Source organism: Rhinopithecus roxellana, chromosome 4 (genome assembly GCF_007565055.1).
Source record: "Rhinopithecus roxellana isolate Shanxi Qingling chromosome 4, ASM756505v1, whole genome shotgun sequence".
NCBI classification, from domain to species: domain Eukaryota; kingdom Metazoa; phylum Chordata; class Mammalia; order Primates; family Cercopithecidae; genus Rhinopithecus; species Rhinopithecus roxellana.
Window position 1 is genome coordinate 70815525 of NC_044552.1, and position 26055 is coordinate 70841579.

The 26055-nt window shown below is 50.6% G+C and overlaps 1 protein-coding gene across 1 annotated transcript in view; it reads left to right on the forward strand.

Annotated features, from left to right (window-relative positions):
* Positions 1-26055, forward strand: part of TMEM181 (transmembrane protein 181) — a 103556-nt gene that overhangs the window by 14804 nt on the left and 62697 nt on the right. Inside the window, 1 exon segment of the mRNA XM_030928794.1 lies at positions 24962-25065. Within this exon segment, the coding sequence (XP_030784654.1) occupies positions 24962-25065 (104 nt within the window).

Genomic DNA, 26055 nt, shown 5'->3' on the forward strand with positions numbered 1-26055 from the left:
CCCATGCAACAGTATATTAATATGTTGACAATTGTGAAGACATTTTTATTTTTATCAACAATTTAGAAACTAGTTTATTTATTAAAGATATACTTAAGTCACATGAACTAAAACACGTTTGGGTTAATTAATACAGTGAGCAAGTCGGCACTTAATGTCATTAGTAGGTTCTTGGAAACTGTGACTGGGTGAAACAACATCCAGCAGGTCCTTAAATAATGTCACTTTGTTCAATGCTATTTCATTATTTTTATTTTTATTTTTATTTTTTTTTATTTTTTTATTTTTTTTTTTTTTGAGACGGAATCTTGCTCTGTCGCCCAGGCTGGAGTGCAGTGGCCGGATCTCAGCTCACTGCAAGCTCCGCCTCCCGGGTTCACGCCATTCTCCTGTCTCAGCCTCCCGAGTAGCTGGGACTACAGGTGCCCGCCTCATCGCCCGGCTAGTTTTTTGTATTTTTTAGTAGAGACGGGGTTTCACCGTATTAGCCAGGATGGTCTCGATCTCCTGACCTCATGATCCGCCCGTCTCGGCCTCCCAAAGTGCTGGGATTACAGGCTTGAGCCACCGCGCCCGGCCCATTATTTTTATTTTTATTTTATTTTATTTTTTTTTTGAGACGGAGTCTCGCTCTGTCACCCAGGCCGGAGTGCAGTGGCCGGATCTCAGCTCACTGCAAGCTCCGCCTCCTGGGTTCACGCCATTCTCCTGCCTCAGCCTCCCGAGTAGCTGGGACTACAGGCGCCGACACCACTCCCGGCTAGTTTTTTGAAGTTTTTAGTAGAGATGGGGTTTCACCGTGTTCGCCAGGATGGTCTCGATCTCCTGACCTCGTGATCCGCCCGTCTCTGCCTCCCAAAGTGCTGGGATTACAGGCTTGAGCCACCGCGCCCGGCCTTTATTTTTTTTTTTTTGAGATAGAGTTTTGCTCTGTTGCCCAGGCTGGAGTGCAATGACACAATCTCAGCTCACCAGAACGTGCCTCAGCCGCCTGAGTAACTGGGATTACAGGTGCTCGCCACCACCTGACTAATTTTTGTATTTTTAGTAGATACGAGGTTTCACCATATCGGTCAGTCTGGTCTCGAACTCCTGACCTCAGGCAATCCACTCGCCTTGGCCTCCCAAAGTGCTGCGATTACAGGCGTGAGCCACTGCACCTGGCCAATGCTATTTCATTATAACATTGATGAGGAAAAAAATTGGTTTCATTATACATTGTTTTGCTCAAAGTCACAGTTTCCAACAACCTATTCACAACATTGAGGACTTACTATATTTTATATGAATGCTCATTTATCTAAGCCAATCTGAACAGAATTTAAGGGTCCATGCTAGATCTTACCATGAAGACACAATATAAAACTTAATACACGTACATATATGTAAATGCCCTGAAACATACCCACACACAGAAATATCTTAGAGCTTTCATTTTAGAATTTTAGTCATGAGACAGTAAAATATGTAAACTCACAGGTTTATAAAAGACAGCTGGATCCAGATTGTATTATTGACAACATTGGCACCTGTTCACATGTCTGAACTTTATTTGCCCTGATAGGTAATCTAATGAAGATGGTGGACCAAGATTTTGGACAAAGCAGTTTGGTTTTTAAAAATCTCTTTTAGCTCAAGCCTGTCGGGTGGATCACGAGGTCAGGAGATCAAGACCATCCTGGCTGAAACCCTGTCTCTACTAAAAAATACAAAAAACTAGCCGGGCGAGGTGGCGGGCACCTGTAGTCCCAGCTACTTGGGAGGCTGAGGCAGGAGAATGGCGTAAACCCGGGAGGCGGGGCTTGCAGTGAGCTGCGATCCGGCCACTGCACTCCTGCCCAGGCAACAGAGCGAGACTCTGTCTCAAAAAAAAAAAAAAAAAAAAAAAAATCACTTTTACCCCGACTCTTTTTCTTTTTTCGGTTTTAAATGAGTTTAGGGTTACATTTTCAGTGTTTACATTTTAGCTAGGACTGGTTGAATTGCCTAAGGAAAGCAAACTCTCCAAATAGCCTTGAACTGGTAACAAATGTATCTTTTGTTTGCCCATCTGGTTTGCTTGGTTAATGTGAACAGGGAAGCATTTTAGCAGGGTTTCCTGTGTTTGCTTGGCTTTTTCTTTTTGGCCCCTGTGTGGCAGAAAAAGCAATTTTTATGCCAGAGACACCTTATATTATTGCTCTGAGCTCAAGATTTTGACTTGTTTGATCTGTGAGCCTTTTATAAACATTTATCTATTTTTTTCCTTAGACTATCAATCCTTCAACTAACTTCCAACACCCTAAACAATTGGCAAAACTAAATTTACCTTAAGAGAGATGATCCTTAGGTCTAGGTTGTGGGTTTTGGTTTAAAAAATGTTGGCTGGCTAGGCCGGGTGCGGTGGCTCAAGCCTGTAATCCCAGCACTTTGGGAGGCCGAGTCGGGCGGATCACGAGGTCAGGAGATCGAGACCATCCTGGCGAACACGGTGAAACCCCGTCTCTACTAAAAAATACAAAAAAAAACTAGCTGGGCGAGGTGGCGGGCGCCTGTAGTCCCAGCTACTCGGGAGGCTGAGACAGGAGAATGGTGTGAACCCGGGAGGCGGAGCTTGCAGTGAGCTGAGATCCGGCCACTGCACTCCAGCCTGGGCGACAGAGCGAGACTCCGTCTCAAAAAAAAAAAAAAAAAAAAAATGTTGGCTGGATGCCGTAAGCAATGAATTTTATCTCAACTCCAGTAGAAAAGTCAGCAGATTTAAAGTAAGCAGAAAAAAATAGAGAATTTAGAAGACTTTACATGCTAACTCTATCGTTGCAGAGGTGTTTTTAGAGAATTTAGATAAAGATCATTTGAGTTCTGAATGTTTCTTGATGTAATTTGTCTATTAGTTTAAAAATGTGTGTGAAAAGAAGCCATAATATACGGCTAGCTGGAGTCCCAGAAGACCTGACTTGACAGAATCCCATTGACTTGACTTGAGAATCCCATTCTGTTTTTTATTAATCTCTCAGGAGCAAAGGAAATCCTGTAAATTCTGTCAGTGAATGTCAGGAGTTTGGACAGTGTTTAGATAGTGACTTTTAACTAGCCGTCATATGCCCACCATTTAGAATGTTTGTTTTTCTCTTGGAAGATTTTCAGAAACAAGCAAGGGAAAAAAGACGAATCATTTACAGACACATAACTAAACCAAAATCAGTGTAGTCACAAGCTGTAACTCAGCATGCAGATCAAACAAAATATTAAATTAGACATTTAGAAAGAAGCAAAAGTGGGCCGGGCGCGGTGGCTCAAGCCTGTAATCCCTGCACTTTGGGAGGCCAAGACGGGCGGATCACGAGGTCAGGAGATCGAGACCATCCTGGCTAACACGGTGAAACCCCGTCTCTACTAAAAATACAAAAAATTAGCCAGGTGCGGTGGCGGCGCCTGTAGTCCCAGCTACTCGGGAGGCTGAGGCACGAGAATGGCGTGAACACGGGAGGTAGAGCTTGCAGTGAGCCGAGATCTCACCACTGCACTCCAGCCTGGGCGACAGAGCAAGATTCTGTCTCAAAAAAAAAAAAAAAAAAAAAAAAAATCATCATTTCCTTTCCATAATGATCCTTTTCCTGATTCCACTTCTGACACATTTGTGTCAACCTAAATAACAAACAAAGAGGCTCCCTAAAAGAAATGATATTTATTGGCCGGGCGCGGTGGCTCAAGCCTGTAATCCCAGCACTTTGGGAGGCCGAGACGGGCGGATCACGAGGTCAGGAGATGGAGACCATCCTGGCTAACACGGTGAAACACCGTCTCTACTAAAAATACAAAAAACTAGCCGGGCGAGGTGGCGGGCGCCTGTAGTCCCAGCTACTCGGGAGGCTGAGGCGAATGGCGTGAACCCGGGAGGCGGAGGCGGAGCTTGCAGTGAGCTGAGATCCGGCCACAGCACTCCAGCCCAGGCAACAGAGGGAGACTCCGTCTCAAAAAAAAAAAAAAAAAAAAGAAATGATATTTATTCAGGAATAGGGCATTGCAGTGGGAATATGTGTGCCATAGTGAACTATGTGCTTTTTCAGGGAGGTATGGAAAGATGAAGGTTTTTAAAGGAAACATGGGGAGGATTACATAATTGTTTTAATTATGCTTGGCCACAAGAATCACTCACAAAGGGGATGCCCAGTCTGAAGCTGGACAGGCAGTTACTGGGCATATGTCCTTGCAAAAGTGTGAGATTTCAATGGTCTTTATACAAGGTTATGATTTTTATAGTCTTTTGTTACAGTTTTTGTTACCAAGCATTTATGCATGAGAATCCTTCTCTTCATGGCCTTCTCTGGCTCTATTTGTCAGGATTGTTTTTGTTTGTTTGTTTTGGTATTCTTTTTGAGATGGAGGCTTGCTCTGTTGCCCAGGCTGGAGTGCAGTGACGCCATCTTGGCTCATGTAACCTCCGCCTCCTGGGTTCAAGTGATTCTCTTGCCTCAGCCTCATGACTAGCTGGTATTACAGACATCTGCCACCACACTCAGGTAATTTTTATATTTTGCTGGCCAAGCTGGTCTCAAACTCCTGAGCTCAAGTGATCCGCTCTCTTCAGCCTCCCAAAGTGCTGGGATTACAGGCATGAGCCACTGCACCTGGCCTGTTTTTTGTTTTTAATACAAGTGACTCCATTTTAATTCTGACAACTTTCACAGTAGCCTGTCTTCAAAGGCGGTGCACCTCCCAGGATTCATGCACTTTTTTTTGTCCCTTCCTTTTGGATCTGGGCTGGCTTTGACTCTCTTTTTTACCAAAAAATGTGATGCTGAATGACACCTGAGGCTGTCGTAAGAAGCCTTGGAGCTTCTGCTTTGGTGCCTTAGAACATTTGTCCTAGGAGAAATCAGCCACTATGGTGGAAGTCTCACTACCCTGAGACTTCTATGCTATGAGAAAGCCCAAGCTAGCTATTTGGAAAAGCCACATTGGGGAAAACTGCCTCACCAGCCCCCAGCTTTCCAGCCGTCCCAGCTCAGGTACTAGACATGCAAGTGAAGACATCATTGTTTTTTGGAGGTCCAGCCGCTATAGTTTAGATGTGACTTGTCCTTGCGAAAACTCATGTTGAAATTTGACCCTGAATGTGGCAGTATTGGGAGGTGGGGCCTGGTGGGAGGTGGTTGGGTCATGGGGTGGATCCCCCAGGAATAGATTAATGCCCTCCATGGGGGTGAGTGAGTTTTTGCCATCTTGGGAATGTATTCGTTCCTGTGAAACCAGGTTGTTAAAGCGTCTGGCCTCAGATTCTCTGTCTTGCTTCCCTTTGCCATCCTTTGCCATGTGATCTCTGTGCACACTGATTCCCTTTACACTTTCCACCATGAGTGGAAGCAGCCTGAGGCCCTCACCAGATGCAGCTGCCCAATCTTTTTTTTATTTTTATTATTTTTAATTTTTTTTTTTGAGACAGAGTCTGGCTCTGTCGCCCAGGCTAGAGCGCAGTGGCCGAATCTCAGCTCACTGCAAGCTCCGCCTCCCGGGTTCATGCCATTCTCCTGCCTCTGCCTCCCGAGTAGCTGGGACTACAGGCGCCCGCCACCTCACCCGGCTAGTTTTTTGTATTTTTAAGTAGAGACGGGGTTTCACTGTGTTTAGCCAGGATGGTCTCGATCTCCTGACCTTGTGATCCACCCGTCTCGGCCTCCCAAAGTGCTGGGATTACAGGCTTGAGCCACCGCACCCGGCCAGCAGCTGCCCAATCTTAAACCTTCCAATCACCAGAATCATGAGCCAAATAACCCTCTTTTTTTTTCTTCTTCTTTCTCCAAGACGGAGTCTTGCTCTGTCACCCAGGCTAGAGTGCAGTGGCACCATCTCAGCTCACTGCAACCTCCACCTTCCAGGTTCAACCAATTCTCCTGCCTCAGCCTCCTGAGTAGCTGGGATTACAGGCATCTGCCACCATGCCTGGCTAATTTTTGTAGAGACGGGATTTCACAATGTTGGCCAGGATGGTCTGTAACTGGCTAGTCTCGAACTCCTGACCTTGTGATCTGCTTGCCGTGGCCTCCCAAAGTGCTGGGATTACAGGCGTGAGCCACTATGCCTAACCCCATAAACCTTTTTTGTAATGGATTTCTAGCCTCAGGTATTCTGTTACAGCAACACAGGATGGACTTAGACACGAGCACAGTTGAGCCTCCACACAACCAGAGTCCCAGCTGTCAGTTGACGGCATTCTCAAGAGACACCCCAAGCCAAGAACTGCCCAACTAAGCTCAGTCAACACACAGAACCATGAGAAGTAATCAACTTATTTCAAGCCATTGTAGTCGGTGACATAAATATTTGCAGTGGTCCCCATCTCCTGGTATTCATGCCCTTGCATGACCTCACCTCTTGAGTGTGGGATGAACCTACTGACTTCCTTCTGAAGAACAAAATGGAGCAAAAGTGGTGGGACGTCATCTGTGAGATTAGGTTATAAAAAATTGTGACTTCTATCTTGCTCTCACACTCTGGCTTTTCTCATTTGCTCACTCTGAAGAAGCAAAGCTACCACGTGGTAAGCTGCCCTATAGAGAGCCTCATGTGGCAAAGAATTGAGAATGATTCGACAGCCCGTGAAGTGCTGAAGCCTGCCCATGACCACATTGTGTGAGTTTGGTGGTGGACCCTTCCCTAGTCGAGCCTTGAGATAACTGCTGGCCTCAGCCGAAACCTGTGATTGCAGTCTTGTGAGAGATCCTGAGCCAGAGGACCCAGTTAAGCTGCACTGGATTCCTGACCCACAAAGGCTGTGAGACAACAAATGTTGTTTCAAGCCACTAAGTTTTGGGGGCAATTTATTATGTAGCAATAGACAACTAATAGACCTACTACATTTCAGCGTCGTTCGCTATACTGTAATAAGTAATGGGAATGAGTACTCTGACCAGAAAGCAAAACTAATGGCCTTATATTGTCAGTAACTGCTGAGCAGAGGATGCCTGTGTTCCTGGTGGGTGTTATAAAACTTGATGAGCACGATAAAGCATTTGAAGCAGTAAGAGCGAGAACTCTTGCTTCTAAGGATCAGTGCCTAGGAGTAAAGGAGCCACTGGAAAGTAAGCTCCCCTGCCTGCTGCAAGTGGGCCAGCAAGGTACAAACTCTCCTTCAAATTATGGGAGGGAGGGGCTCTGGGGAAGGTAGCTCCATGAGGGAACTAAGCACCAGAGGAAGCATCTCAGTTCATGCTGTGCTTTTTGGAGAGAGGTTGAGTCAACTGAAGATGGGTATCTGGGAGCTGTCAAAACCTCAGGCCAAGAGATGTCTCTAACATGAGCTGTCACAAATTATAACTTTGCTTGAGGGGAAGCCTGGATTGTTAGATTTTCCCGCCTTGGAATGAAGAATAGAGAATTAGAGTTGTTGGTACTGAATTCTTCTATACTCTCTGCACTGAACACGCAGATCAATTTCCTTTTTTTTACAAAATCTTCCATATATGGATGTTATGGACTGAGATTTATATGTTGAAGCCCTTGCTCCCAGTATAGCTGTATTTGGAGTAAGGAAGTAATTAAGGTTAAATGAAGTTATAGGTGGGGCCTTCTGATAGGATTAGTGTCCTTATAAGAAGACACTCTGTCTCCCTCTCCCTTTCCCTGCACATACACACTGAGAAAAGTGTGAACTGAACACACAGTGAGAAGTCATTGCATGCCAGGAGAAAGCCTTCACCAGAAACCTCATTAGCTAGAACCTTGATCTTGGACTTCTAGCCTCTAGAACTGTGAGAAATTTGCAAATGAGACTCTTGAGTTGCTATCAACTTTGAAAAATAGCAGGGAGTGGCTGGGTGCGGTGGCTCACGCCTGTAATCCCAGTACTTTGGGAGGCCGAGGCGGGCAGATCACGAGGTCAGGAGATCGAGACCACGGTGAAACCCCGTCTCTACTAAAAATACAAAAAATTAGCTGGGCACGGTGTTCGGGCGCCTGTAGTCTCAGCTACTTGGGAGGCTGAGGTAGGAGAATGGCATGAACCTGGGAGGCGGAGCTTGCAGTGAGCCAAGATTGCGCCACTGCACTTCAGCCTGGGGACAGAGCGAGACTCCGTCTCAAAAAAAAAAAAAAAAAGAAAAGATGGCATGATCTCAGATGGAGAGCTGGTCTCAAAAAAAAAAAAAAAGAAAAGATGGCATGATCTCAGATGGAGAGCTGAGGATACGTCATGAGAATGGAGTAACCAGCTGAGTGGGCTGAAGCCACCAAGACATGAATTCATTCTCGGACTTCTACGGACCTTACCTGAAATGAAGCTCATTCTGAGCTTAAGGAGGAAACTTGTGCAGCGGAAGAATGCTCAGAGCAGTGGCCCTGGAAGTGAATATGGAGGGATCTCAAAATGCATCACGTAGGCCGGGCTTGGTGGCTCATGCCTGTAATCCCAACCACGGAGGAGGCTGAGGCAAGAGGATTGCTTGAGTCCAGGAGTTTGAGGCCGACCAGGACAACATAGTGAGACTCTTACCTTACAAAATTTATATACATATAATACATAAATTAGCTGGGCGTGGTGGCATGTGCTTGTAGTCCCAGCTACTTGAGAGGCTGAAGCGGGGTGACCACTTGAGTGCAGGAGTTTGAGGTTACAGTCGGTTATGATCATGCCACTGCACACTGTCCCCCAAGCATGCCACTGCTTGGGGGACAGTGTGAGACCCTGTCTCTAAAAAAAAAAAACAAAACAAAACAAGCCCACCATGGGCCAGGCATGGTGGCTCATGCCTGTAATTCCAGCACTTTGGGAGGCTGATGCGGGCAGATTGCTTGAGTCCAGGAGTTCAAGACCAGCCTGGACAACATAGTGAAACCTTGTCTGTACAAAAAAATACAAAATTAGCTGGGTGTGGTAGTGCACACCTGTAGTCCCAGCTACACGGGAGACTGAGGCCGGAGGATCTTTTGAGTGGGAGGCAGAGGCTGCAGTGAGCCGAGATTGCGCCATTGCATTCTAGCCTGGGTGACAGAGCGAGACTCTGTCTCAAAAACAAACAGGTCATGTGAGAGATGGCTGATAGAGGAGGCTTCTTAGAGCCCAGAATATTTTGGGTCCCTTTCCCCTTTTCATAACATGGGTCATAGCACCTTTCATTTCCTTTTCTATCACCGCTGTAATTAATTATTTATTTATTTGAGACAGAGTCTTGCTGTGTCGCTCAGGCTGGGAGTGCAGTGGCGTGATCTCTGCTCACTGCAGTCTCCACCTCCTGGGTTTAAGCAATTATCCTGCTTCAGCCTCCCAAGTACCTGGGATTACAGGCACCTGCCTCCACGCCCAGCTAATTTTTCTATTTTTAGTAGAGACGGGTTTCACCATGTTGGCCAAGATAGGTCTTGAACTCCTGAGCTCAGGTGATCCCCGCCTCATCCTCCCAAAGTTCTGGAATTACAGGCGTGAGCCACCATGCCCGGCCAATGAAGTAATCATTTAGGTTATTGTTTGTTCTTGAGTAGAAAAGGACAGGGACCTCGTCTGTCTATTCATGTTGTGTTTCCAGAGCTGAGAGTTGTTTCTGGCACACACAGAGTGCTCCATTAATGTTTGAAGAACAAATAAATGAGAAAACGAGTATGACGAGAGAAGAGGAGCCGAGGGCCACATGGTTGCTTACATCCTTGAAGGAGTGTTGGGAGAGGCCTCTTGCTGACCTGCGTGACGCTGGACAGCAAATCCAGCGGGATCTGACAGGAAGGAGCTGCCAGGAGGTAGTTTGGAGCCAGATGCACAGTGAGGGCCAGTGGTCCCTGGGGTGGCGAGAGTTTCCTCTTGCTGGAGATGCCTCAGGAGAGGCCAGGCAGCTGGCACAGAGCAGGGATTTCCACGTCACCTCATGCCGCTCTGGGCTGGAGGTAGATACTGGCTGCCTCTAGGCAAATGTGGCCAGCAAATGTGCTTTGTTTAGTCCCTCCCAGGGTTTAAGATATTTTTTCAAATTAGTTTCCAACATTTTAGATTCAGAAGTGTTGAAAGACAAAATGACAGCAAATTTAAAGATCCTAAGTAGCTTTTCTTCATGATTCTAGAATTGGGTAGCCCTCAGAACCAACAAGTTCAAAGGACTCCGGGACTGCAATGTGGTTGGACAACATTTATGGACAGAAAGTGGAACTGAGGCTCAGAGACGGCTTGATTGGTTACAGCTTTGTGTTCTAGCTTATTTGAATCAGCTAACCACCTGAAGGACAGAAGCTCAGTGTCTGTGATTGGCTGAGACTCAGCTGTTTGTTAAAAAAGCATCCTCCCAATTAGGGTGTCCTCTCTTTTATGTTAACTATGCCAGGCTGCAGCTCCTTATGTAAGGACTCAAGCAGGGAGGCATCCTTAGGCCTAAACATTTAACAGAAGGTGTCACATGAAAATGCATGTTTGGGCTGGGTGCGGTGGCTCACGTCTGTAATCTAACAGGCCCCGGGGGTTGGCGACCCCTGCTGTAGCTCATAGAGCTGTCTCCGACTCACCCCTTCCTGCGCCCCACGTCCCCGTTAAGTCTGTCCCTGCAGGTACCGAGTTTGTGTTCTCCGGTCTTGTTGCTATGAAGAACTCTTTCCCTCTGCGTGTGGATGAAAAGAACTTGAGAAATAATCTCTTGTTATTCCTTGAAGAGTTGCGGTTTAGGATTCAGAGCACTGATTAAATTTTGTGTTACTATTCCTTGGTGTCCTGGCTCAGACTGTGCTTTGCTTGGTATCTCCCCTTTTTCCCCCCGCTCTTCCTAATATCCATCTCACCCTCCAGATTCAGCCCCAACTCTGCACATTCTCTCCCCTACCTTCTCCACTCCCCCCAAGGCGAGTTAGGCACCCTTCCTCACTGTAGCACCCTGAGCTAAGGGTACCTAACTTACTGTTGGTAATTTTCTTTGCCTGTAATTTAACTGAGGGCAGGAACTGTTTCTTATTTAAGTCCACACCTTTCTGCCAGTAGTAAGCCTGTTTACAGTTTAGTGAATGAATGAGGATACATTGCAAAGGAAGCCTGGGAGTCCTTTGTTTAACTCATGCAGACCGACTTTAAACCCACAGCACATGGGAACTCGGGACATTTTGAGTAATGCTCCAAAGAGAATCTCAGAAATATCTAAATCTTGGTTCTCATCCATTCTTGATTACAGAAATGGAGAACAGTGAGCCAAGATGGCAAATCAGAGAAGTGCTTTTGGTCCACTGGTCTCTTCACACTGTGTCGAAGCCCCGGATCCCCACTCCTGTTGCAGCGTCCAGCAGAGTGGGGCTTGCACTTTCATGTCCATTTCCAGCTCTATGGGATGCAGGATCCACAGCGCATCCTTCCCCAGGGCCAGAGCCTGGGATGGAAGCTCTCACACTATGCGTACTGCAGTCTAGAAGCGGCTTGAGGGAGAAGCTACCAGAAAGAGCCCGGAAGGTCTGTCATCATTCGGGGTGGTAGAAGTTTGCCCTGGCTTTTAACCTTTTTTGGGGTCACGAGCCCCTTTGGGAATGACTATACAGCTATAGCTCCTCTCCCTAGAAAAATGCAGACATCCGTAGCATTTTCCAGACAACTGCAGGGCATTCATGGACTCCCGAGGCCCATCCTTACGCCCGGACACTCCGGAAGTAGGAGTGAATGAATGAGCAGTTTCCCTGCGGTAGGGACAAGAAGTAAATTAAGTCGTTCATTCACTCATTCCCTCTGTCTTGAGCCCCAGCTCAGGGCTAGCCTGGGTGCTCCCGCCCGTGGGACTCCGCCCTTGCAGGGGGCCACGAAGCGGGGCCACCCCCTTCGCCGCGCGCCCACCCCCCTCGCCGCACCCCCGACCCCTGCCCCGCTCCGCCCACCCCCGACCCCGCACGGTGCCGCCTCGCGCGCCCCCTTCCGCCGTGAGAGTCCCTTCCGCGCACGTGACCGCCGCGTCGCGCTCTGATGAGTTTTCCGCTGCCGGCCTCTTCGGGGCCGCTGTCGCTCCGGCTCCGGCTCCGGCTGCGGCTGCCGAGGCTGCTGCGCGGCGCCCGGCAGGCTCGGGACGCGCGGGCCGGGGTCGAGAGTTCGGCGCGTCGAGATGGAGCCGTGAGTCCCAGGCCGAGTGGGCGGGCTGGCTGAACCTCCGGACACTGCGGCCAGAGTTGAGGCTCCCCGGCTCCCGGCGTCCAGCAGCGGGGTCCCTGGAGCCCACGTGGAGCTAGGGGCAGGGAGGGGGCGCTGAGGGGGGCTTCGCGGGCGGGTCGGGCGGAGGTCCCTGCGCTGGGCGAGAGTAGACCGGGTACAGGGCTCCCTCCAGCCTGCCTGCCCGGCCGCGGTTAGAGACCGGGATGCGGTCGGGGTTCCGGGACAGGACTGCGAGCCGGAGCGTGCACTGGGGGGCCGGGAGAACCGGGGGCGCTGCGGCCCTTCCCCGGCGGAAGGTGACCGCCCGCTCGGAGCCCCGTCGTCTCCCGGGCAGCCTCTCCTGCCCGAAAGGCCTCGCCCCGTCGTCCCCTCGGTATCGAGAGGGCTCCGCGCTGCCCTGCGGTCTCGCCCAGCGCCGGGTGCGAGGCGCTTAGAGGCGATTGGTGACGTGGGCACCGGGGAGTCTGCCGCAACAGCCCCTTTGGACCCGGGGTGGCGAATTTTATGAGTTTTATGCGTTTTACGATCTGCTGACTTTGGGCTTATTTTTTTTACTTCTTTGAAGTCCAGGGTTTGTAATGAGGAAAAACCTGTCGAGGGCCCTATGGACGCCATCCCTAAAGCTTGCTTTTGATGCAACAGTCGCCTGGGTGTTCCCCTGGGCGCATCTGAAAAGAAGGAGACGGAGTTAACCAGAGAGAGGGTTAGCACCGCGTCGAGTTGCAGGAAGTCCGGGAGAAGGAGTGGCCCAGCTGTGGCCGCACCTGGCAAAGGAGGCGTCCAGGCCTGGCTCCCTGCACTGAACGCAGCCTCCGAGGTTCCTGGGCGCGCTTCCTGGCTTATGTGCGGTTTTTGAGGCAGAAGAGTTTTGCTTTGGATCTCTGCTGATTTTTCTGGCTTTGGACGTGGTCAGAGAAGTAACACCCAGGCCTGTTGCCTTAACGCAAGTGCCTGTGACATCTGTTTTTCCTTCTGCTTCCTTAGAAGTTTCTGACTTTGGTATGTTGCTTTAGCACCTCTTGGGAAACTGGAATGGCATCAAATATCAGACCTATGTGGATGTTTTAAGTATTTTAAAAGCCAAGTGGAGGTAGGTTAGTAGTACTGACTCTGCACAACTCTAGAGGGCAGCATTCTTGTGCGGTCTATGTGAATAACACTGCTTGGAATACCAAGGGAACGGTGTTTTGTGGAACTGTGGCCTTGTAGCAGAGTGACAACTACGTGTTTATAGAAGGTCTCTTACCGCCGCCCCATGGAGCTGCATAGGTGGGCTGGGTGTGCTTTTTCAGTAGGAGAGAGACCAGGAGTGTGAGGTGGTGAGGGCTTTGGTCAGGACAGGGATCTGGGTCTTCTGCCAGGGTCCTGTGCTGTTAACAGGACAGGGAACTAGACTAAAGAAAGCAGTTGACTAAGGAAAGGTCCCCTAGGAGGACAAGCAAAACACAGCTTGAATTTTGTGCGAGTTTGACGCCTCCCTCTGTGCAGCAGTAAGCGCTTTCGCCTCGGGCTCTGTGGAGCACTGGGAGTGTTAGGGAAGAGGGGGATGTGGGTATCTGGAAGTCAGCTCACCTCCATCGGCCAGCATTCCAGGCACCTGCCTGGAAACTGAGAAAAGTTTGGTAGCAGATAAAATCCTCCTAAAAAACAAGCCTGAAAATCCGAAATGCGTCCTGGACTTAGGTGACTGAGTGCTCTCTGTCCTTGGCTGGTGTGCCTGAGAGCCCAGAGGTGAGAAAGGTCAGAAGGAAGAGAAGCCCAGGGAAAGAATGGGAGAGAACAGCCGCTTGGAGGAGCCAGGGGCAGCTTCAGCACTCTGCTTATGGTGTGTAGGGGACCGTCCCCCTGCAGACCCTGGCCCTGTGACCTCACTCATTCGGCCCAACCTGCTCTTTAAAAAGGTAGGCGAGATTGCCATCAAAACCCATCAGCAAAAAGAGGTAGTGGTTCTTACGGCTTTACTCTGAACTCTTCTGCAGTCTCCATTCCTTCCCTGATGATGCTAGGGACGGGAGAGATGCCAGGAGTCTGAGGATGGTGTGGGGCGTGTCTCATTTGCTAACTAATGTGACTTCTTGGTTCAGCTACAGGGCTGCAGGGAGTTGAGACTTTCTCATGCTCACATGTTGCTTTGGTCTTACTTAGCATTTCTCTGCAAATTTAAATAAGTCTGTTTTTTGTCTGTGTGTGCCTTGCTTGGCATGTGAAGCCATTTTTTAGCGTGTATTTTATGTGTTTCTTTCATCCTGGGGGCATTTCAGTGTAGAAGTGTATTAATTAGAGCTGTCTTCAGCCAGCAACAAAGCGTGGCACAGACAAATTAAGTACCATGGAGCCCTGCTGTGGCTTCAGGGTCCTGGGCCTCCTGAGTCTCTCTCCGTGCTTTTGAGGGTATACCAGGCTTGGGTCAGTATCGTATTCCTGCAACAATTTAATTATTTAGGACTTTGTTTCCTAAAATGGTTTTTTGTTCTGACCAAAATGATCTCTAGAAATAGTAAAAGATAACTGTGAATGTTCACCATGTAGCAGGTGCTGTTGTAAGCACCTTACATCCATCGTTTCATAGAATACTCACAATCACATTTCGTGAGGAAGTTTCTCTTTTCCCCATTTTGCAGATGAGGAAACTGAGGTATGAAGAAGACAAGTGAGTTTCTCAAGGCCTTAGAGCTGAGCCCAAACCCTGGGCCACCGGGCTCTAGAGCCTACACTCCTGACTGCTGTACTCTGCCCGTCTCAATAACTGCTGATAGTTAATGGTTACTTGGCAAGGGTTTTCATGCCATAACGGATTTAATTGCCACAGCATTGTTAGGCCTGTGGGTTCCCAAGTTTCCTGAATTTTCAGGAACAGGGTGTTTTGTTTGTGTGTATTTTGAGAGGGAGTCTTGCTCTGTCACCCAAGCTGGAGTGCAGTGGTGCAATCTTGGCTCACTGCAACCTCTGCCTCCCGGGTTCAAGCGATTCTCCTGCCTCAGCCTCCCGAGTAGCAGGGATTACAGGCAAACGCCACTGAGAGGTGACAACATCCTAGCAGCCCGCTCTCTCGGCACCTCCTCAGCCTCCGCATCCACTCTGGCGGCACTTGAGGAGCCCTTCAGCCAGCCACGACACCGTGGGAGCCCCTCTCTGGGCTGGCTGAGGCCAGAGCCGCCTCCCTCTGCTTGTGGGGAGGTGTGGAGGAAGAGGTGCAGGCGGGAACCGGGGCTGCGTGAGGCGCTCGCCGGCCAGTGTGAGTTCCGGCGGGCAAGGACGCAGGCTCGGTGGGCCCCGCAGGCGGAGCGGCCGGCTGGTGCTGCGGGCCCAGGGCAGTGAGGTGCTTAGCACCCAGACCAGCAGCTGCGGAGGTTGCGCCGGGTCCCCTAGCAGTGCCAGCCAGCAGTCGCTGCACTCAAAATCTCGGGGGATTTGGCTGCCTTCCTGGGGGGCCGGTCTCGTGACCTGCAGCTTGCCGTGTCTAGCCTTGCCCCCGTGGGCTCGCGCGGCCAGAGCCTCCCCAACGGGCGCTGCCCGCTACTCCAGTGCACCCAGTCCCATCGATAGCCCAAGGGCTGAGGAGTGCAGGTGTGACTCGGGGCTGGCGGGCAGCTTAGCCTGCAGCCCCGGTCCAGGATCCAGTAGGTGAAGCCAGCTGGGGTGCTGAGCTGGATGAGGACTTGGAGAACTTTTATATCTAGCCAGAGGATTGTATGTGCACCAATCAGCACTCTGTATCTAGCTAATCTGGTGGGGACTTGGAGGACTATTATGTCTAGCTAAAGGATCGTAAATACACCAATCAGCACGGTGTCTAGCTCAGGGTTTGTAAATACACTAATCAGTACTCTGTGTCTAGCTCAAGGTTTGTAAATACTCCAATCGGTACTCTGTGTCTAGCTAACTCTGTGTCTAGCTAACCTAGTGGGGACTTGGAGAACTTTTCTGTCTAGCACTCTGTGTCTAGCTCAAGGATTGTAAACGCACCAGTCAGCACTCTGTCAAAACGGACCAATCAGCATGCTGCCAAAACGGACCAATCAGCTCTCTGTAAAATAGACCAATCAGCAGGATGTGGGTGGGGTCAGATGAATAAAAGCAGGCTGCCTGAGCCAGCCAGCGGCAATTCGCTGGGGCCTTTTTTCTCTACAGCAGAAGCTTTGTTCTTTGGCTTTTTGGAATAAATCTTGCTACTGCTCACTCTTTGGGTCCGCGCTGCCTTTATGAGCTGTAACACTCACCCTGAAGGTCTGCAGCTTCACTCCTGAAGCCAGTGAGACCACAAACCCACCTGAAGAATGAACAACTCCAGACACGCTGCCTTTAAGAGCTGTAATAGTCACCACGAAGGTCTGCAGCTTCACTCCTGATAGCGAGACCACGAACCCACCAGAAGGAAAAAGCTCCAAACACATCTGAACGTCTGAAGGAACAAACTCTGGACACACCGTCTTTAAGAACTGTACCACTCACTGCGAGGGTCCGTGGCTTCATTCTTGAAGTCAGACCGAAGAACCCACCAATTCCGGATACACCACCATGTCCAGCTAATTTTTGTATTTTTAATAGAGGGTGGGTTTCGCCATGTTGGCCAGGCTGGTCTCAAACTCCTGACCTCAGGTGATCTACCTGCCTCAGCCTCCCAAAGTGCTGGGATTATAGGCATGAGCTACCGTGCTTGGCCAGGAACTGGGGTTCTTGAGAGGTAGAGTTAACTGCCCCAGGTTACCTTGCAGTGGGTGTGTCTAGGCAGGTGGCCCCCAGCCCAGGTTCGTAACCACCAGGCTGCACTGCCTGGAGCCTCCTGCTAGGGCCAGTGCCACTTGTACTGAAATGGGGTTCAGTGGCCAGCGTTTGACCGATTTCCTTGCTCCCTGTGGCCTGGGCAGGGTATTTGCTGACCTGACCAACATGCTCCTGTATGTGAGTCACTGGGCTTGCAGTCTGGAAAGGATATACATGAACTCACCGCTCTTTGGGTAGCTGAGGACATTGTTTATTAAATTGTGTTTTGGGGTGGTTAGGCCTTGAATGTTCACATAATAGCTTTTTTGAAGCCTTAATTTTTTTTTTTTTTTGAGATAGGGTCTTACTCTGTTGCTCAGGCTGGAGTGCAGTGGTGCGATCTCAGCTCACTGAGACCTATCCCTCCCAGGTTCAAGCGATTCTCCTGCCTCAGCCTCCGAAAAAGCTGGAACTACAGGTGCGTTTCACCACACCTAGCTAATTTTTGTATTTTTAGTAAGGACACGGTTTCACCATGTTGGTCAGGCTGGTCTTGAACTCCTGACCTCAGGTGATGCACCTACCTCGGCTTCCCAAAGTGCTGGGATTATAGGCATGAGCCACTGTGCCTGGCTTGTACTTAACTCTGGAGTAGCTAGAGAAATGACATACCCAAGTTGGCTGATTGAAATTTTAGAGTTCCTATTCTGCTCCCTTTGAGAAGTTTCTTTTCAAAACTCGTTAACTGGTAGGTTACTTGAAAAGGAAAGATTTTAGTGAGGGGCCAAAGAGTGCATGTGAGGGAGTGGTGGGCCTTCTTTCCGCCCCGACTTCCACATGCTGGATATGCGTTTGTGGGTTCCAGTTCCACCTCCACACCCTGCTGCCTGGGGCCTCAGTGGGCTTGTATCCTCCCACCCCAGCCTGTGTTTTCCCACTTGTAAATGAGCTGATGTGCCTGTCCCACAGCGAAGCTCCCAGCCTGGTACCAAATAGGTGCTCAGGAAATGCCTTCTTTCACCTCTGCTGCAACCAGCTGGAGGGGAGACTTCACACAGTGGCTCTTGGGAGATGTTAGAACGAAATCCAAAATGCTTTCAAACAGAAAAAGTAGAGGAGAAAAAGCACAGCCATCGTTTCTAATAGCTAGTCTGGCCGAGTTCTTGTCACACTGTTCTGAGCACCATGTTTATGACTCCACTCGTACCTGCCAGCAACTCTGTGGGATGAATCTTCTGCCTCTCTCCATTTTGCAGGTGAGGACACTGAGGGTCTGGGGAGCTGTTTACTTGCCCGCTGTCCTGTGGTCAGAAAGTGGGGAGCCAGGCTGTCAGGCAACAGGCTGGCGTTTTGGGTCAAAGGAGAAGAGATTATTTTTATACAGATTGGAAAAATAAAAACGACAGTGTGAGAATGGGCTGGGAGATTTAAAGTCCCTGACTAGCTGCTCAGATCCTAATTTGTCAGTTCTTGAGTGGGAGATCCCGGCATCAGTTGAACAAGTAGCAGGATGTGTAGTACCAAAAGTTCTCAGTCTTACCCGCCTAACATCGTGGTGGCTTGTGGAGACTGAGATGAAGGCGTCTCTCACACCCCTTGGGCCCCTGCTGTGGGTGCTGGTGTTGCTGGGTTCTATAGAGGTGGGAATGCTGGTGCTGGCTTCCCTCCCGTCTCTGTCCCTGTCACTGCAGGACAGCAACTTGAGGTGTTCTCAGTGACCTTTGCTCACCCGGATTGCATCTGTTTTGTGGTTCTGTGCAGCGGTCCCAGGGTGGCTGAGTGCTTGGGGAGTGCTGGCCTCCCCTGCTGTGCCCTCCTGGCCCTGCTTTCTGAAACCATGAGGCCTCTGTGGGAGGGGCAGGCATTTACTGGGCAAAGTTGTGTTGGTGTCCCTGGTCCTGAGGTGCTCAGTGCATCTAATGGGGATATAGCTTTACAGCTGGCTGGACTTGAGCAAGCCTTGTGGCCTTGAGGACCAGGTCCCAGGGAGGAGGCTTTCTGGATGGGGTCGCCAGGAGCTGCTGTGCCCCAACTACAGAAGCAGAGGGCCAAAGCCAGAGACACAGCAGGAAGAGACAACGCTGGGGGGAGGAAGTTCAGGGTTGTAATTCAGCGGTTCACTTACCAGTTTACCATTGCAGGGAAAATAGAACATGGAGGAAAATAGAAAAAAAACAGGGGAAGAGTGAGTTAGTAAAAATGAGAGGCGTTGAAAGTTACTGGGCCTGCGCCATACCTACGGCGCAGTGCTGGCCTCTGGGGGTGGGAGGGGAGCTGCAGGTGCAGGGAGGGCATGGGGGTGGATGCGCAGTGGAGCCCCTGTAATGAAATCTTGAAAATGGTACACCGTGTCCTGCGGGCGAGTGGACAGTTGCTTTCTCCCACAGAGCCTCGCGGTGGGGGCAGGGGTGGAGTGACCTGTCAGTGGCAGCAGGATGGGCAGTGCTCCATGGCAGGGATAGCTGTTGACTGTCTTGCATTCTGAAAGGACGGTTCCCGTTACCTTCAAGACAGGTTTTCTATGCTTGTGTGACTTTGTATGTTGAGTTTTCCTTTTACATTGTTTTTTATTTCTGGGGTGTGTGTATTGGTGGAAAACTTTGGATTTAGTAGAGTATCTGAGATGAATCTGAATGGATTCTTCCCAATCTCCTGGCTTGTGTACCTGGAGGGTTGGAGTTGTTGTGTCCTGAGATGGGCGAGGCTACAGGCACAGGATCAGGGGTTTGGTGTGAGGCAGGTCATGTGTGAGGTACCTGCTTGATAGCCAAACGGGCATACCAAGTGGTTGAGTAGGGGTCTGGAGTTGAGGAGAGAGGACTGGGCTGAGGTTTAGAGCAGGCCATATAGTTCACACCTGCATCCTCGCAAGCCTGAGGCGGGATGTGATTACCAAGGGAGTGAGAGTAGAGAAGGTGAGGGGACAGAGAGCAGTGTGTTCCAGGACAACGATGGTGAGGGAGGTGATAGGGTGAGAGAGGTGATGGGGTCAGGGAGGTGATGGGGTCAGGGAGCTTCCAGTGTTGTACTTAGCAGCTTTGTGATCTAGGGCAAGTAACAGAACTTTCCTAAGTCTGAGCTTTCTCATTTGAAAGGGGTTGCAATAGTACCTACCTCGGGGCTGTGATGACGGAGGGAGTGCGTAATTCACGTAGGATACGTGCAGGGTGGCAGGAAGGCTGGAGAGGGATTGTGGGGAAGGATCTTGGAGACTTTGAAAGGCCTGTCTAAACTTGATCGAGTTGGCTGTGGGGCACCATTTCCTGAGCAGGGCGAGGCTGTTACAGTGCTGTAATGGCACAAAGGAAGGTGCGTTTGGGGGTGATGGCAGCAGCTGGCAGGAGTTTTTGGGGCCTGGACAATGGGACTGGCATGCTGGGGATGAAGAGGAGCTGGAGAGCAACGACTCAGCTCTTCCTGGCTGACTGAAAGTGTGGGAGGAGCAAGAGAGGGGCATCTGAGTTGGTGCCAGGTTTCAGGGTACGAGACTGGAGAAAGGGTGGAGGCAGGAAGTGGGCAGTGGAAGTGGACTTTTCAGTTACGTTGTTTTGGTTTTTTGCTCAGTTTGAAACGTTTTGACCTTAAAGTACTGTAGGGCTTCTAGGTGAAAATGTCTTGGGCGACCTGTTTCGGAGGGGGTAGAGTGGGCAGGGAGGATGGCTCCCGAAGGCAGGAAGGACGGAGAGAGAAGCAGCAGATGAGCTGGTGTTGGAGGACTGATGTGAGGGGTGGCCGGAGTCTAGGGCTGGAAGTTTCAGGAAGCGTACGGGGACAACAGAGATAAGGAGAGGGAGGGCCTGGGGTCAGGGCATATTTTCTGCATCACAGCCTTGCCTCTAGGTGTTTAGAAATATCCTCCCTTGGGGGACTGATCAGAGAGGGCTATGAGTTCTCGGGCACTGAGACTTACTCGGTCACTGGTCTAGGCTGGCTTAATGTTAGAGACCTGTGAGCATTTCAGCAGGAGGTAGAGCTGCCAGTGGGTTTCTGGTGCAGAACAGGAGCCATATTCTGAAGTGGCTGGGGACTCCAGCCGTTGTGGTCACTGAGCTGGTCTCACAGCAGGGGGCTAGGTTAGTTCTGGCAAAGACACCTCCCCTCCCCCATCCTTACCTTGACTTCTCAGTGTTTTGTTGTTTTGCCCATGAGCCACAGTTTTGGAGCTATGATTGAACTGAAACGGAGTCTTGTTTCTGAGGCTTCAGAAGTCTCTGTTTTTTTGACTCAAATCTTTTTTATTTTAATTTTTTAGTGACAGGGTCTCACCCTGTTGCCCAGGCTGAGTGCATTGGTGCAGTCTTAGCTCACTGTAGCTTCAAACTTCTGAGTTCAAACGATCCTCCCTGCTCAGCCTCCAGAGTTGCTGGAACTACAGGCATGAGGCGTGCTGGGCTGGTTCAGAACTTTTAGATTGGAAGTTGAGAGCGGACCGTGGAGGGGGAAGGCATCGATTGTTACGTAGAATCATCCTGTCCTGGTGCTGCCTCAGACCACGATAGCCCTGCAGGCTGCAGAGGGTCGCAGGACCCTAGGCCCTCCAGCGAGGATACCTGCTTGACAGGAAAATGAAGACGGCGGAAGCCAGGGCCTGGTGCCCACCCTCTCACCCATGAGCTTGGTGCAGCACAGGCGGTTATACCCAGCTTACACTTGCTCAAGAAGAAGACGGATTATGCCGTTTCCTCTGTGTCTTTTTTCCTTTGAGTTGGACGACTTGATTGCTAAACCTGGGAAAATTTGTAATAAGTTGGACTTAAGTAGAAGTTTTCAGGAAGGGGAGACGATGGATTTTATTGAGCCTTCTGAGAGAGACTGGCAGGTGCCTGGGGTGGGTTGTACCCCCATGCCCTTTTTCTTTTTTAAAAAAAATTGAGATGGGGTCTTGCTGTGTTGCCCAGGCTAGAGTACAGTGGCACAATCTAGGCTCACTGCAACCTCTACTTCCCAGGTTCAAGCGATTCTCTTGCTTCAGCCTCCCAAGTAGCTGGGATTATAGGCATGTGTCACCACACCTGGCTAATTTTTGTATTTTTAGTAGAGATGGTGTTTCACCATGTTGTCCAGGCTGATCTCGAACTCCTGACCTCAAGTGATCTGCCCGCCTCGGCCTCCCATGCCCTTTCTGGGATTGCAGGCATGAGCCACTGCACCCAGCCTCTCATGCCCTTTCTTAAGGCCTCTTTTTGCAACTGTTCCTTCTCATTTGCTAAATAACTGTGCTAGTAGGGGGTCAATAATGTGTTTTTGAAATCAAGATTTAAAATATAGTTATTCTGGTTTTCTCTGGTTCCAAGTAATTTCTCTTGTGCTTTCAGCCTCCGCTCGGGGAGTTCTCAGAGCTCCTTAGTCTTGGGGCTGTCACCCCGAGAATGGTGCAGTGGAGGAACTCAGAAATAGCAGTGTCATTGTTTAAAAGCCACTTGAGCTTTACAGCAGAGGGTCAGAGATAGCAGAGTGTTTCCGTACACTCTTCTTCAATTCACAGGTGGGGAAACTGAGGTCTAGAGACAGTGTATGTGCCCAAGATGCTGTAGCCCTGCCCTGTGCACCTGCACTCCGCAGAGGTGGCTCTGAGACGGCTCCAACCTACACCCAACTCCTCTGGGCAAGCCCTGCGGCTTCCCCTCAGGGAGCACTTCACATAACTTGTCGCGTTTATCAAAACGAAGACATTGACCTTGGGGCAATACTGTTAACTGAACTACAGGCTTTATTTGCATTTCCCCACCATCTAGTCCATTTAGCTTTGTGTCTTTTTTTTTTTTTTTTTTTTTTTTTAACTGAAAAGGCCCTGAGCAGCTGCCTAGGAATCTTCCATTCTGCAGTTTTTGTTTGTTTATTTTTGAGACGGAGTCTTGCTCTGTCTCCTGGCTGGAGTGCAGTGGTGCGATCTCCGCTCACTGCAACCTCCAACCCCCTGGTTCAAGCGATTCTCCTGCGTCAGCCTCCTGAGTAACTGAGATTATAGGCACGTGCCACCACGCCCAGCTAATTTTTTTTTTTTTTTTTTTGAGACAGTCTCGCTCTGTCGCCCAGGCTGAAGTGCAGTGGCACCATCTTGGCTCATCTTGGAAGCTTGGCTTCCCGAGTTCACGCCATTCTCCTGCCTCAGCCTCCCCAGTAGCTGGGACTACAGGCGGCCGCCACCACGCCCGGCTTACTTTTTGTATTTTTTAGTAGAGACAGGGTTTCACCATGTTAGCAGGATGGTCTCGATTTCCTGACCTCATGAGCCGCCCGCCTCAGCCTCCCAAAGTGCTGGGATTACAGGCCTGAGCCACTGGCCGCTAATTTTTGTGTTTTTAGTAGAGACAGAGTTTCATTGTGTTGGCCAGGATGGTCTCAATCTCCTGACCTCAGGATCCACCCACCTCGGCCTCCCAAAGTGCTGGGATTACAGGCATGAGCCACTGCGCCCGGCCATCTGCAGTATTAAAACAATAACATATTAAACACACCATGCTTACACTAAGGAATAGACTTGACACCTGGGTTAACTGCGGAAGTTCAGAGGAGACACTTCTTTCCGGTCCAGGCTTCACACTGCAGGGCTTGCCCAGAGGAGGTGGTGTAGGTAGGAGCCAGCAGTGCCATCCCAGAGCCACCTCTGCGGAGTGCGGGTGCAGAGGGCAGGGCTGCGGCATCTTGGGCATGTGCACTGTCTCCAGACCTCAGTTTCCCCACCTGTGAATTGAAGGTGTTGAGTTTGCTCCCTGAGGTCATTCCTATGGCTCCTGGGCCTCTGAGGATCTGTCAAGCCCCAGAGCTGAGTTGGGGCTGGGCTGCCTCCTTCCCCAGCTCTCGTCTCATGTTCGTGGGTGAGTGTTTTCACCGAGTCCCAGGGCAGCCGTGGAGGCACCTATTTTTTATTTCTTCACTCAGTGACCCTGGTCTGTGTGCTCACTGCCCAGGTGGCCACGCAGGCCCTGCTGGGGGCAGTGGGCCCAAGCTTATCAGAGCCACGTCCCAGAGGTGTTGACTCACGGCTTCATCCTGGCCCTGAGGCGGGCCTGGCAGTGACTTCCTGTTCTGCAGCCGCAGTCTCAGGCACGTGCTGCGGGGGGGTGTGGGCACGCAGGCCCGTGTGAGCTTTGGACCGTGAAGCCAGTAACCTTCCTGCAGGGCTGGGCTGAGCCTGTGTCTGCCTCCCCGGGTGGGTGTGCAGCTGCCTGTCTCCGAGGTGAGGTGCTCAGGGTCCTTCCTGCTGGCCTGACTCCCAGGACCAGAACATGCAAGGACGACAGAGAACACAGAAGACAGAGCGAAACAGACAGCACTGCGTGTTCCTCTGGTCTGTGGGTCTCCTCTTCAGGGCACAAGGCGGGGGATGGCCGCACCCCTTTTGTCGGTGGTTTGACTGGGACACATTCATGCTCATGCATCCCGTGCTGCTCAGAGAAGCAGAGCTGTGCCTTGCGACGGAGACCGAGTGTTTCCAAAGCCTCACATGTACTGCCTGGGCCTTTACAGATTTTTCTTTTGTTTCCTGGCCCCTGATACAGGGTGTTCTAAAAGAAATGATCCCTGCCCCTGGTGTTTTCCTGTGACCGGGCAGGGACCTGGCAGGGCAAGTTGGTTTCCCCGTTGGTGTAAATCACACAAAACTGTACAGCAAGGCAGCGCCCATGCTGGTGGGTGGCACGAGGGGAACCTGAAGTTGTGGAGGACTTGGGACGGGAGGAATCAGGCTATGGGCTTGTGGGAATGGCAGAGAAGTGTGGTGCTGGCAGGACCTGGAGCTTCAAGTGGACCCTGACGGTGTCACCCCTGTAGGCCGTATGTTTGTGGGTGTGCCTGTGTGTGCGCGTGTGTGTGTATGTATGTGCGTGCGTGGGGTGGGTAGTGGGGTCTGGTCACTGCCTCTGTGGCAGTGACCCCTGGGGGGTGTAGGAGTCCCAGTACGTTCTCCTCGAGTGTGGGGTTGATGTGCCGCGTGCAGACCATGGTGCCGGTGTGTCCACGGACCCTCTAACCCAGTATGTGCAGGAACGCATGGCTCCTGAATCGACCGCCGAGGCTCTTTTTTTCAGGAGGTCACCTGGTGGCAGTGCAGACCCACTTCAGAAGTGAGAGGCTGGGAGGGGAGGTGGGCAGTGTCGTGTGGGGAGGGGTGTTGCTGTAGGGCCGGTTTCCTGTGACCCCCGTGCCTTCCCCTGACTGTCCCTCACTGCTGGCTTCTGCCCTTAGGCTGGCGCCCATGCGGCTCTACACGCTCTCCAAGCGCCACTTTGTCCTCGTGTTTGTCGTCTTTTTCATCTGCTTTGGCCTGACCGTCTTCGTTGGGATCAGAGGTAAGGTTCGGTTTTTACCCAGTGAATCTTTTGCTATGTGTGGTGGCCCTGGCGCGTTGCTTTCGACCAGCTCAGCTGTGCCCCTGTCTCCCACTGCCAAGGGCTCCAGCATGGAGGGAGAAGTGCCCACAGGGAGGATGGGTCCCAGTCCTGCGCTTCTAGCTGCTCTGTTTCTCCTGGCGGAGGTGCAGTGAGTAGCCCCAAGTGACCCTGTCTATGCCCTGTGCAGCAGCCTGGGGCAGCCTTGACCACATGCCTTCATTGGCCAGGCAGACATTTCTAATCTTCTGTGCCCTCGCCCAGCTGGGCACTGGTGCATTCAGAACATGCTGCCTGGTGGGGGAGACAGGCCACGAAAGAGCTATGATGCAGCTGATGGGGTTGGGAGGAGAGCTGGGGGGCTGATAGCTGTGAGCATGCGGCGGGGTGGCTGCAGGAGCAGTGAGATCATCTAGGCCAACGCCCTTTCTCACGGATGGAGAACCTGAAAAGCCAAATGGTTTTCACAAGGTTCCCAGAGACCCAGGTGTCTTTTCAGCCCTGTGCACAGGGCAGGCAACCAGGAGCCTAACTTGTTTGGAGAGAATGTATTCCATTGCTATGTTTCCCTCTTACATAGAATATCTTTCTCCATAAGGGTGATTTCTGGTAGATGTTATTTAATCGATTTACTTAATACTAAAGTGTGAACAGCAATTAGGCTTAACCTGTCCCAGAGGCAATTTGTGCCTCAAAAGGCTAGTTTCTTACCGAAAACTGGGTTGGTAAATGGATGAGGAAGCTGGTGGGGGGAGGGTGGCTCTTCAGGTGCTGTTTATCTGATGGTGATGGTAATAATAGCAACTGTAGCCAACTTCTTTCCCGTTAAGTCATCAAGAAGTAAAAATTACATTAATTACAGCACAAGCTATATCCATTATCTTACTTGATTTTAACTGTTATCCTTTAAGATTGGTAGGGGAGGCATTAATATTCTCATGGTCTCCAGTC